Source organism: Panicum virgatum, chromosome 4K (genome assembly GCF_016808335.1).
Source record: "Panicum virgatum strain AP13 chromosome 4K, P.virgatum_v5, whole genome shotgun sequence".
Lineage (NCBI taxonomy): Eukaryota > Viridiplantae > Streptophyta > Magnoliopsida > Poales > Poaceae > Panicum > Panicum virgatum.
Genome location: NC_053139.1, coordinates 40,096,825 through 40,109,890, shown reverse-complemented (window position 1 = coordinate 40,109,890; position 13,066 = coordinate 40,096,825). Strand labels below are relative to the sequence as shown.

At 44.3% G+C, this 13,066-nt stretch overlaps 1 protein-coding gene, 1 long non-coding RNA gene and 1 pseudogene across 9 annotated transcripts; 2 read left to right on the top strand and 1 right to left on the bottom strand.

The window, feature by feature from the left end:
• Positions 1-712: 712 nt before the first annotated feature.
• On the top strand, positions 713-4,071 carry LOC120704003. Of its 6 annotated transcripts, none has more exons than XR_005687351.1 (7): positions 713-998; positions 1,142-1,347; positions 1,518-1,571; positions 1,691-1,805; positions 2,286-2,454; positions 2,665-3,153; positions 3,296-4,071. It is a non-coding gene; the product is annotated as an uncharacterized LOC120704003 (long non-coding RNA). The 6 variants fall into 6 exon arrangements; XR_005687349.1 differs by having other exon boundaries at positions 714-998; positions 1,720-1,805; XR_005687350.1 differs by having other exon boundaries at positions 714-998; positions 2,327-2,454.
• Positions 4,072-8,199: 4,128 nt separating this feature from the next.
• Positions 8,200-9,267, top strand: LOC120705221 (annotated as a pseudogene).
• A 1,072-nt stretch (positions 9,268-10,339) lies between these two features.
• LOC120704002 lies at positions 10,340-12,737 on the bottom strand. 3 transcript variants are annotated; one of them, XM_039988241.1, is made up of 3 exons: positions 12,173-12,737; positions 11,748-12,103; positions 10,340-10,668 (listed from the first exon to the last, which is right to left on the bottom strand). In XM_039988241.1, exons 1-3 carry the CDS (start codon positions 12,697-12,699, stop codon positions 10,550-10,552), a joined length of 1,002 nt encoding a protein of 333 aa, XP_039844175.1. In that variant the 5' UTR covers positions 12,700-12,737; the 3' UTR covers positions 10,340-10,549. The 3 variants fall into 3 exon arrangements, with proteins under 3 accessions (XP_039844175.1, XP_039844174.1, XP_039844173.1); XM_039988240.1 differs by having other exon boundaries at positions 11,748-12,153; positions 12,223-12,737; XM_039988239.1 differs by having other exon boundaries at positions 11,748-12,737.
• Between the last annotated feature and the right edge of the window lie 329 nt (positions 12,738-13,066).

Genomic DNA, 13,066 nt, shown 5'->3' with positions numbered 1-13,066 from the left:
ATTATGTGGGTCTTATGGAATGAACGCAATGCAAGAATCTTCAATCGAAAGGAGTCTAGTTTCATCTCAGTAATAGGAAAAATTAAAGAGGAGGTGTCTGCCTGGATAGCGGCAGGAGCGCGCCCCCTTGGGGTCTTATTGTTGCGAGATTAGCCCTTTAAACCTTGTAATTTTGGACTTGTACTCTCTTCCTCTTTATCAATGAAATAGGCACATTCTCGTGCCGTTCGTTCAAAAAAAAATCTTTACTGATGAAATCGATCTCAACCAAGATGAATCAAACATGCCGCTGCTCAAATCGTCCTCAACTGTACCACCAAAAGTTAAGCATGAATCTTTATTAGTTAGGTCCAGGCGCTGTGCTCAGTTAGACCGTCCACAGCGATAGGAGGAAATGGAGGAGTAAATCTACTGTTTGGCACTGTAGATGCACTGTTTGGCACTGTAGACAGAGATGGCGTGGGAAACGAGGCAAGAGCAAATTTGCTCTTGCTCTTGCCATTGTGGACAGCCTTAAGAAGAATATGAAGGGGATGGAAAGGAAGGACCAAAGGAGCCAAATCCAAGCAAAGGAAGAAGATGAACAGGACAATGGTGGGGTCTTTTTTTTAAGACGTTGGATGGGATTTGGACGCCATCCGTCTTGTGACTGCCAAAGTTACAGTCGTTACTATGCACCTTATCCCGGTCCCTCCCGCTCGCCCCACGCCCCCTCTCCCGATCGAAAAAAAAAACGCATCCTGCCGCACGCCAGCCCTTCCTCCTCCGGTCCTCCCGATCGCCCCTCCCCCGTCCAGCGCCCTTCCTCCTCCGTCGCCCGCGCGTCCTACTCCGGCGGCGCCCGCCGGATCGCACCCAGCCTGCTGCTGCACCCGCCAGCTCGTGCCCGGCCGTTCGCGCCGCTCCTTCCGTGGCGTCCCCGTCGCCGCTGCCCCACATCGGGCGTCACTCCTCCCTCGGCGTCGGCGTCGCCGATGCCCTACATCGCCGGTGATCCCGTACGTCGTCCCCCCCTCCCCTCCCGTTTTTTCCCTTCCAAAACTCTGCCCCTGACATCTGGGATCCGCTCCTCGGCGCGACGGTGCCCGCTCCCGGCACCACCGCCCTCACGGGCGCGGCCACCCCCGCGCGCTGCTCGCAGACGCCGCCCTCGGCGAGGAGGGACGACAGCCCGAAGCTCTGTGGCACCGTCCGTCTCGTGCTGCCATATCCGGTTCTTACTCCAGTACTCGCCCAAAGCAACGTCCGTGGAGCCGCATCCTAGCAGACAAGACGAGGGCTTTTCTCTCCGCGTGAGCACCTGCAGGCGGCTGCAGCACAATGGAACGTATTTGCTCGTGTGAGAAGGTAGGCACAATTCCCTCTACATGTTTGTTTTTTTTTTGCTTCTCAGGATCGAACGATTGTAGCAGCCCTATAGATTGCTGGGATTATGTGGATTAGCATGCCTATATCTGTATTAGTTAACGAAATATCTGAATCTTGATTTCATTCTTTTGCTGTTTTGCACTCACCAGGTTTAGGTTGTTTAGGAGAAGTGAAGAACACCAGGCAAACGGCTAATTGTTAGGGTCTGTTCTATTTCCGTAGCCCTCACTTATTGCCCTTGGTCATGAAAACTTCCAGTGAATTAGTATATCTGGTGTCCATTTGGGCCATGCTCATCTAACCTTGTCAATGCTTTGAGCAGCACAAATGAAACAAGTATATGGTATGCAGGTAACAACAATTAGCTCATTCACCACATCGAGCTCGGCTGGTCGTGTACTAATCATTTTTTAAAGGGACATGCTCTTGTGAACAAGGTATCCCCAACTCCCTTGTGCTTATGATATAATAATTCACAAAGAACCGACTTCTTGAAAAAGATGATGACTAATTTCCATTCTTCGATACTTGAAATTTAAGGCACACAAAGTAGAAGCATAATCAATTAATTCAGCCTTTTTATGCGAGTGAAAGAAACAAAAAAAATAAGTAAATAAACTGGCAGATAGCTAAAACTGTACATCCATAGCTGCTTTGTGGTCATGAGTCATGACTATCACAGCTGGAAATCCAATTTCAACGGGACCCAAAAGTGCCCAGAATTGCACTGAATAAGCTAGCCAGTAACTAGGCCAGACATCCTTTTCTGCCTATTTCTTGTTACTAGAGTCTTAGCATCATGTCAGTTGCCAAATAGCAAGATGGTGAAATTCATTAGTACAGATGGCAACATTTCTAGCATTTTTATTAGGTGTATTCTCTTGATATCTGCATATTTTATTGCACCATGTCAACAGAATATGATTTTGATATATACTTGGCGTGCAACTATTTCGAGGTCTGGACCACTTGATCTTATACTTGAAGCAAACATTTTGCACGGAGGAGTAAGCATGTGCGACTATCACATACCTATCATTTGGAACACTGAAGTTGCCTTTACGGATGATGTCTCGTCTGTATTAAGTAAGTGAGATTGCATTTTGACCTTTTGCTCCACTTTGTTTCTTTAGCATGGCTGTATATCCTTCTTTTATAGTAGATCAGGTTCACAACAATCCTACCTCAAATGGCCTCTCTGAATCAATATTTAGTTTTCCAGAAGTTGTGACAATGAAGAGGGTCTCACTGAATATCTCCAATGGCTCTCTGATTTTTCATTTTTTGCATTTGTAGGCTTATGCTCTTTGTTACACATGATTAATGGAGCTTGTATTAGTCTCCAAATAAGCTTGGCCAAGGCTGTAGGCTCCCCTTTGTGCCACTTTGATTGGTCTCCGATAGTGTGCAGGTGCTCAAATGTCATTATGTCCATTTGCATTAACTAGGCGTGAAATATATTATCAGATCAGTCAGCAAAAATAGCAAAGTTCGATGACCTCTGTTTATTGGACGCTTTAATGTCTGAGTTATTTCTTTTGTGCTTAATATTTGGGATGTCAAGCTGCTGATACAATAACTTAACGATTGATTGCAGTAGGTGTCTTATCTGTTTTGGTCTGGGGTGTCTTCTTCTTCCTCATTGGGATTCTAACAGCTATTTCTTCTGACTTCTTATCAATCACTACTACCATGAGCAATGATGGAGACCATACCTGCCCACTCTGCGCTGAGGAGATGGACATCACTGACCAGCAGCTCAAGACATGGAAATGCGGATATGATGTATGTATATCCATAATCCTCCTATCCGATCAATCAGACTGTGTATTTGCCATTGCCTCTGCCGCAGAGACAACCACTATGAGCTCAAGCAGCTAGCTGCCATTTACTCATTTTTTTTCTTGTTTATGTACCAACTCTTCAGATTTGCAACTGGTGCTGGCACCATATCATATACATGGCTGAGAAGGAGGAGGCATAGATGGACTTGAGAACCCAACCATTTTCCAGTGCCATAAGATCTTGCGAACCATAACCTGGGCATAAACCATTTGCACCCCCATTTGCACCCATTTATATATGAGCCTTCTTTTGTCTGTTAAGTTTCTTTGTGACGCTGGCGGTGGCAGCATCCCGATCGCCCTCGGCTGCTGCGCGAGCATTCTGTGAGCACAGGCCAGCAGTGTCTTGACTCCCTCCAGCAAGCTCCCCTGCTCCCCTGATACTCCACCTTGTACAGACCTGCCCAATAAGATTATTAGACAATGGTTGCTCAACTAGAGCACCAGTTACCTCTTCGAAGGCATTTTGTTCAGGATTATGGTTCTTTTGTCATGTGAGTTTTCTTTTATTGCATTTCCTTCGATCAGTGCTCTTACAATTAAAAGTCATGTCTTTAGCAGATGATAATGAGTACATTCAATGCACAACTGACATCACGTGTATGCGGAGCAATGGGAGGATGGAGGTTGTTGCTGACAACTAGGCAACGCAGAGCTCTGGCAAGCGACTGGGGCATTAGCAGGAGGTTAAAAATAGGGTGGTGCATGGGGCCAGGGAGGTGAAAAGCGAGAGGAAAAGTGATAAAATTGCACTGATTTGTACCTTTATTCTACTGTATCACGTATCTAACTATTTGTTTGCATGGTCACTTGTCTCCAAGTCTTCCATAAGAGGAGAGTCCTGTGCGAGGCGGATCAACTGCAAGGGTTGGAGCTGTACATTGTTGATCTTGAGAGCAGAGTTGGGACATTGTTGAGGACATTTATCCAGAGCAGAGTGTCTCTTCTGAATACTCTTAGCTTGTAGACAGATCATACAACAACTCTGACCCTGTGCGATTAGCATCCGCCCTTTTAGAGAATTTGCTGATCATACAAACGATTTTGCATGTGTATATATATATATATATATATATTAGAAATTGTACAGAAAATTACTCAAATGAGAGGCAAAGTTTTTGGTCGATTTTCTGTGGGCAGTTGGTCACCTGCTGGTGGTTAATTTTATGGTGTGCATTCTTTCTTTACTTTTTACATCATTCAAAAGGCCAGCGAAACAATAACTAAGGTCAACATTATTAGATCTGTTATGGAAATACACGTTTTTGGTATTCAATATCAGTATATGTGAAAATGAGTTGGCCATAATATTCTTGTTCACATGATATGCCTCAACAGCAAGTCCAAGATCCTTATACATTGGATCTTGCTCACCTTACCTGAAACATGCCAACTTCAAACCATGAGAATTTATCTCCTACCATAATTTGTTTCCAAGAAAGTAGTAACTTAGCATATACTACTGAGTGGAGTCCTGTGCAACTGCACAGAGTATGTTAATATGGTCCTAAAGTTTGTATACTCCTTTATGTTTTTTATTAATATATATAATGAAGAGGGGTTTCCCCTCCATTTTTATTGTATTTCACAGGACTTTGTGCTATCTACTTCTGCTCTATATATGAGTATAATTAGGCTATGCATTCATAATTTTACCCTCCAAAATGAATTTCTTAGAATATTTTTTCATTCTTTTTCTTTTTTTTTACGGCAAAAACTGTGGGGGAGATCCCCACAGTGTATTTTGTATTAAATTAAAATAGAAAACAATAGGTTATACTTACAACCAGATTAACTGAAAGCATCAAGCCAAAAACAAAAGGATGACTTAAGGTCATCCTTGAATCTAAGAGATTGGAGAAGACATTGATTCTTGAAATTAGCCAACCAAAGCACGGGTCCCTTCTCTGGAAAATTTTATCATTGCACAAGTCCAAGATCCTTATACATTGGATCTTGGTCACCTTACCTGAAACATGCCAACTCCCATGAGAATTTATCTCCTCCCACAATTTGTTTCCAAGAAACCAATAACTTAGCATATACTGAGTGGAGTTTGCACAGTCGATATTGATATGTTCCTAAAGTTTATATACTCCTTTATGTTTTTTATTAATATATATAATAAATAGGGTTACCCCTCCATTTGTATTGTATTTCACAGGACTTTGTGCCATCTACTTCTGCTCTATGTACGAAATAATTAGGCTATGCATTCATAATTTTATCCTCCAAAATGAATATGTTAGAACATTTTGTCATTCTTTTTCTTATTAATATGGTTCCTTCTTGCCTCGTACCTCTTTTTTTTTTTTGCTTAGCAACCAGATGACTTGCATGACATCAACATTGCTCCATCCATTAGAGAAGGGTTAGAGGATGCACGAAAGCGCTAGACTCAACTGTCACGATTTGTTGCAGACAACAGGAGCACACCATGCTGTAGCAAAGTGACAAAATTATAAAACATGTCTGTAGATTAGCTTGAGATTGCCAAAGGTGCTGCACGCCTCAATTAAACAAAAAAAAATGAACATGCCAGCGATGCTCACTTGAATTAAGCATATGAGAACTGACCAGATCGGAATGCATGGGGAACCTGGAGCTGGGACGCGAAGTCAACTGGATGTTCACCCCTCCACTGGCAACTTGCATGCTAATTAAGCCATCCCACGGTCTACATCAGATGCTAATCTCAGGCCCTTTCATCCGTGCAGGCGAGCTTGCCGGCCATAGTGCAGACATGGCAGCCTCTCATCAAGCTCAATGGGCAATGCAGTTCTTATTAGTTGGCTTTGCTTGCAGTGCTTGAGCATGCAGTTGGTCACAAGTGAGATTGATTCTCCCTGTCTGCTGGTTCAGCTCTGCAGTTGCATCTGATTCTCCCTGTCTGCTGGTTCAGCTCTGTAGTTGCATCCACCTCCTTCGTTATATAAACAAGGAAGCCGAAGCCCTCAAGACACCATTTCAGCAGCTTGCCATTTATCTTTCTTCTCTCCCATTCCAAGAAGTTTCAGTGTTTCACAGCTTTCACCAATTCCAAGGATGGTTTGCCACCTGAGATCTGCTAGCATGCCTCCGAGCCCTCGCTCCAGAGAGACCGATGTTGAGGAACAAGTTCTGAGCCTGAAAGCAGCCATCTCTCTGCCTTCAGTGACCATCGAAAGTGGTCGATGGTCTGAGCAAGCTCGGGAGCATCTACAACCACATCCACGTGCTCACATGCTTGCCCAGCAGCCAGAGGAAGGCAGTGGAGGAGGAGCTCGAGCGTTGCGTCATCCTGCTTGACCAGTGTCCAGGAGATACAATTGGCTCTGAAACGAGGAGACGATGCGGCTGCCCACCCCAAGATTCAGTGCTATGCACGCTTGGTCAAGAAGGCGCAAAAGCTGTTCAAGAAGGTCAAGAAGAAGACTGCTTCGGACATTGATGGATGCAGGGTGATCAATCTGGTTGCTGAAGCGAGGAAAATTGCCATGTTGATCCTTGAATCGACATTGCATCTCCTGTCAAAGCAAATCGCAATTCCATGTTCTAGCAAGTGGTCACTTGTCTCCAAGTCATTCCAAAAGAAGAGTGTCGTGTGTGAGGTGGAGAAATTGCAAGGGTTGGAGCTTTACATTGTTGATCTTGAGAGCAGAGTGGGGACATTGTTCAGGACGTTGATCCAGAGCAGTGTCTCTTCTGAATGCTCTTAGCTTGTAGACAGATCATACAACAACTCTGACGCCCTGCGATTAGCTACCGCCTTTTAGAGGATTTGCTGATCATCCAAACAATTTTGTGTGTAGATATATAGGAGAGACAATGTACAGAAAAATACTCAATTGAGAGACAGTTTTTGGTCCATTTTCCTGTTGTTAGCGATTAATTTTATGCTGTGCATTCTTGCCTGTGATGCCTTTATGTTCTACATGATGCAAAGGGCAGCAAAACAAGAACTAAGATCAATATCATTTGAACTGTTATGCAAATACACGTTCTCCTGTGTTCAACATCATTATCAGAAAAATGAGCTGGCCAGAATATTCTTGTTCACATGACATGTGCCTCAACAGCAAGTCCAAGAACCTTATACAGCGGATTTTGCTCTCCCTAGCTAAAACATGCCAACTCCCAACCATGATAACTTATCTCCTCCTACCATGATTTGTTTCCAAGAAACCAATAATTTACCATTTTATTATTGATTGGATTCGTGTACAACTGCACAGTTGTTATTAATGTGGGCCTTCTCCTTGAATACGCTTAATATTTTTTATTAACATATATAATCAGTAGTAGTTTTACCCCTCCAGTTTCCTCCACAAAAACATGAATCTCTTCTACCTCTGCTCTATGTATAAATATAATTAGGCTATACACTGATAATTTGACCCACCAAAATGAATTTGTTACATCTTTTTGTCTCTTTTTCTTATTAACATCGCTCTTTCTAGCCTCTTATATTTTTTTTCAGAGCATGGATCTTCAGAGTGAAACCTCAGCATGAATCTTTGGAGTGAACACAAAGGTAAGAAAGTTATGTAATTACATCAATATTTCTCTTTGAATGATATATAGCAAATTCTTTAACATAAGTGTTTAGCAACCAGATGACTCATGTGACTCCAACACTCGTTCTATGCCTCTATCCATTAGAGAAGGGTTAGAGGATGCACGAATGTGCTAGACTGAATTCTCATGATTTATGCAGACAACGGGAGCACAACATGCGATAGGAAAGGCGCAAAAATACAAAACATGTTTTTAAATCATCTTGAGATTGCCAAAGCTGCTACACGCTTCGATTAAACAAAAAAAATGAACATGCCAGCGATGCTTGCTTCCATTAAAGATATCAGAACCCACTAGATCGGAATGCATGGGAACCTGGAGCTGGGAGGCGAAGTCAATTAGATGTCCACCCCTCTGCCGGCAACTTGCAGCCTAATTAATCCATCTCATGATCTGAATCAGATGCTAATCTCAACGCCCTTCTGTCCTTGCAGGTGAGCTTGCCAGCCATAGTGCAGACATGACAGCCTCGTAATCAAGCTCAATGGACAATGCAGTTCTTATTAGTTGGCTTCGTCTGCAGGGTATGTGCACGCAGTTGGTCACACATGAGAATGATTCTCCCTGTCTGCTGGTAGTTGCATCCACCTCCGGATATAATCAAAGAAGCCGAAGCCCAGAAGACACCATTGCAGCAGCTTGCCTTTGATCTTTCTTCTCTCCACTCCCAGAAGTTTCAGTGTTTCACAGCTTTCACCAATTCCAAGGATGGCGTGCCACCTGAGATCTGTTAGCATGCCTTCGAGCCCTCGCTCCAGCAAGACCTCTGTTGAGGAACAGATTCTGAGCCTGAAAGCAGCCATCTCTCTGCCTTCAGCGACCATCGAAACCATGGTCGATGGTCTAAGCAAGCTCAGGAGCATCTACAACTGCATCGATGCGCTCGCATGCTTGCCCAGCAGCCAGAGGAAGGCAGTGGAGGAGGAGCTCGAGCGCTCAGTCATCCTGCTTGACCTCTGCAGCTCCATTCAAGAGAGCTTTGGGGAACTCAAGGCCAGTGTCCAAGAGATGCAGTTGGCTCTCAAAAGAGGAGACGACGCGGCTCTTCAGACCAAGATTCAGTGCTATGCGCGCTCAGCTAAGAAGCGCAGAAGCTGTTCAAGAAGGTCAACAAGAAGACTACCTCTAGCATCGAAGGATGCAGGCTGATCAACCTGGTCGCTGAACCGAGGGAAATTGCCTTGTCGATCCTCGAATCGATATGGCATCTCCTGTCGAAGCAAATTGCGGTTACAAATTCTAGCAAGTGGTCACTTGTCTCAAAGTCATTCCAAAAGAAGAGAACCATGTGCGAGGCGACGCAGTTGCAAGGGTTGGTGCTGGACATTGCTGGTCTTGAGAGCGGAGTTGGGACTTTGTTCAGGATGTCGATCCAGAGCAGAGTTTCTCTTCTGAATACTCTTAGCTTGTAGACAGGTCACCCAACAACTCTGACCCCCTGGAATTAGCATCCGCCTTTTAGAGGATCTGCTGATCATACAAACAATTTTGTATGTATATATATGTCACAACAGTGTACAGAAAATTACTCAAATGAGAGGCAAACGTTTTTGGTCCATTTCCTGTTGGCAGTTGGTCTGTCTCTTGTGATTAATTTTATTGAGAATCAAGTATTAAGGTCAATACAATTTGAACTGTTATGCAAATACACGCTCTCCTGTGTTCAATATCAGTACAAGAAAATTGAACTGGCTGGAATATTCTTGTTCACATTGGATGTGCCTCAACAGCAAGCACAGGGTCATTACATAGTGGATATTGCTCCCCCAATATAAAACATGCTTCTTGTCAAAAAAAAATATAAAACATGCTATTTCCAAGAAACAAATAACTCAGGGATTATGATGAGTGTCGAATCCTAACAAGGAACTTCTCTTTGTATGCCCCTTTATATATTTTTTAGGGTATATTTGGAACACAGGAATAAAAAACAAAGAAAAAGGGGGAAAATACAATAATAAATAGAAGAGTTCACAAAACAAATGAATGGAAAAACACAATTCCTATGTACCAAAGTCACATTTCAAATCCATTTCCGTGTTTTCAATTCCTACAAAATTATTTTGATATTCCTTCAATGTAAACTACACCTCAAGAATCAGATGAGTTGCATGACAACCTCACCGCTCCATGGCGATGTCCGTTAGAGAAGTGTTTATGGATGCAAGAATGAGTTAGACCAAATTGTTATGATTTGTAGCAGACATCAGGACAATCAATTCAAGGAATCGTGCATCTCCAGTTAACTTGTAGCCAAAAGAGCATGTACTACACAGTTACTCCAGGACATCAAATGCTGCCAGGTCATTGGAATCCTCAGTCATCATATCCAGTCGATGTCATGCAACCAAAAACTCGTACTAAGTTGATAACCGATGTAGCATCAAAAACCAGATAAATTCATTGTATGAAAACCGTTACTGGTCGGCTGAATCAAGGTAAAATCAACGTCGATTCAGCAAACAATTCACAAAACATCAAGTGATACAGCCAAATATGCCACTATTCCAAAGTGAAGGTCGAAAGAAAACCAATTCAACAAGCCATCATCACAGGATCAGAGAACCATCTCCAGACCATACAATAACTTAGGCTCAAGAAGATTGGAACCATATAGAAATAGTTTCACTCTAATAAGATTGTTTGACGTTCATCGTCACAGCCATTGCCACATCTCAAAACACACAACTTGATTACTTGTAACGAAACCCTAGGGGCATAACATAAGATAAGTCTTGGAGAGCATAAGCGAATTTGCTAATGGCTGGTGAGGGGCTCAGTCAAAGAGGTCCCATGTCGTCATCACATTCCTTCCATTCTTTCTTCTCCTCAACCGGGGCAGCAGCAGCCGCAGCACCATCAGCAGGGGTAGCAGCAGCAACTGAAGCAGCACCACCATCTACAAACAATGTAAAATACAACAAATGATTAGTTCTCTCAAAATATAACTGGAAATTTTATCATGGACAATTCAAACTATAGGTTATCATGGACAATTCAAAATATAACTATTGTTTGCAATGCATCACTTCTTAGCAAGAAGAAGAAGGTCGCCGATATGTTGAACAAACACCAGAAAATGTTTGTTGGCCTGGCAGATCGTGTCGCTCGCGAGCAGTGGCAGAGCATGGAATTGCAGATTGAGAAAGCTTTCTCCCTCAAGGAAAGCCACGCTGAGATTTGCCACATTGCCAGCAGGTCAGCTCACATGGTTGAAATATTGCGAGAGATAAAAGGATCTGCCTTGCAAGCTCTGATGGTCACGTGTGGGGGCTTGAATTGCTCAATCTCAAGATCTGATGCCGTTTCCATCATCAAGAATCACTTCTCAGATGAGGTATCCGATGATGAGGAAGAATTTCTCAATGACATCAAACTTGAGTTCCTAGGCTACAGTGTAGAGGATGAGCACAGCTTGTTAGACGAGGATGGCATGTTGCAAGGGGAAACTACATTTGATGACCTTCTACAGCATGTGCTGTACATCTTTGGCCACGAGCACTTAGAGAATAGTGTGTTGGAGTGCTGTAACAAAGCATCCAAAGCATTGGAAGAGAGTCTGGACGGGCTTCTCAATGACGCCGAAGCCTCGGGCATTATCCGCGCACAAGCTGATACTATGGGTGATCTGCTTCGAAACCCTTCTCTCATTGGGTCTGACTCTGAAGTAGCAGTGAACTTGAAGTACCTGAGGTTTGGAGGTGGTACCAGTGACGAGTTCAGTGACCTGGGGGACGAGGAGGGGCCCGAAGAAGAAGAACTGGGCTTGTCATCCGAAGGACTTGCAGCTGCCAGGGAGCTGCTTGGAAATGGTAAGAACCTATAGCTACAACCTCTCGCTCTCAATATTTTGTTATGCTGATGGCTATCGCTTAGGGTTTAGAGTGGGCCTGGTGCAGCGGTAGAGCCTACAATTCAAACTATAGGTTTCAGCATAAAACTATAGGTCTGCGAGAGGTTGTAGCTATAGGTTTTTACCATTTCCAAGCAGCTCCCTGGCAGCTGCAAGTCCTTCGGATGACAAGCCCAGTTCTTCTTCGGGCCCCTCCTCGTCCCCCAGGTCACTGAACTCGTCACTGGTACCACCTCCAAACCTCAGGTACTTCAAGTTCACTGCTACTTCAGAGTCAGATCCAATGAGAGAAGGGTTTTGAAGCAGATCACCCATAGTTTCAGCTTGTGCGCGGATAATGCCCGAGGCTTCGGCGTCACTGAGAAGCCCGTCCAGATTCTTTTCCAATGCTTTGGATGCCTTGTTACAGCACTCCAACACACTATTCTCTAAGTGCTCGTGGCCAAAGATGTACAGCACATGCTGTAGAAGGTCATCAAATGTAGTTTCCCCTTGCAACATGCCATCCTCGTCTAACAAGTTGTGCTCATCCTCTACAAGGTCATCAAATGTAGTTTCCCCTTGCAACATGCCATCCTCGTCTAACAAGTTGTGCTCATCCTCTACACTGTAGCCTAGGAACTCAAGTTTGATCTCATTGAGAAATTCTTCCTCATCATCGGATACCTCATCTGAGAAGTGATTCTTGATGATGGAAACAGCATCAGATCTTGAGATTGAGCAATTCAAGCCCCCACACGTGACCACCAGGGCTTGCAAGGCAGATCCTTTGATCTCTCGCAATATTTCAACCATGTGAGCTGACCTGCTGGCAATGTGGCAAATCTCAGCGTGGCTTTCCTTGAGGGAGAAAGTTTTCTCAATCTGCAATTCCATGCTCTGCCACTGCTCGCGAGCGACACGATCTGCCAAGCCAACAAACATTTTCTGGTGTTTGTTCAGCATATCGGCGACCTTCTTCTTCTTGCTAAGAAGAGATGGATTGCAAACAATCACCTCCCTCAGGTTAGAACTTCCCTCCATCTCAGAGAGCCAAGACAGTTGGGAACTGATAGCCGGAGCAAAGCACGGCGCCATGAAGTTCGCAAACTGAATCTGGAGGGGCTTCTTCTCTGTATCACCCTTCACTTGGTGCGACACAGCAATGGCTTCATCTGGGGTAGAAACGAAGTAACCTGCATCGTTGCCAATCCCCGCGGCTTGGAAGCTTGTATTCGTGGCACAGCCTCTCCAGAATCTTGTCGATTCCGTCGGGGTAGGCTTCTGCCGCAGGTGGATGACGTGAAGAGGAAGAAGACAGAGGCGTCGGCGTCGGAGCTTGGCGCAGCCCCTCCAGAATCTTGGCAATTAAGCCGGGGTAGGCTTCCTCCTCAGTTGGATGACGCTGAGAAGACGGCAGCGGTGGCGGCGGCGGCGTGGAAACCCCAGACGTCGGGTTTGAGGG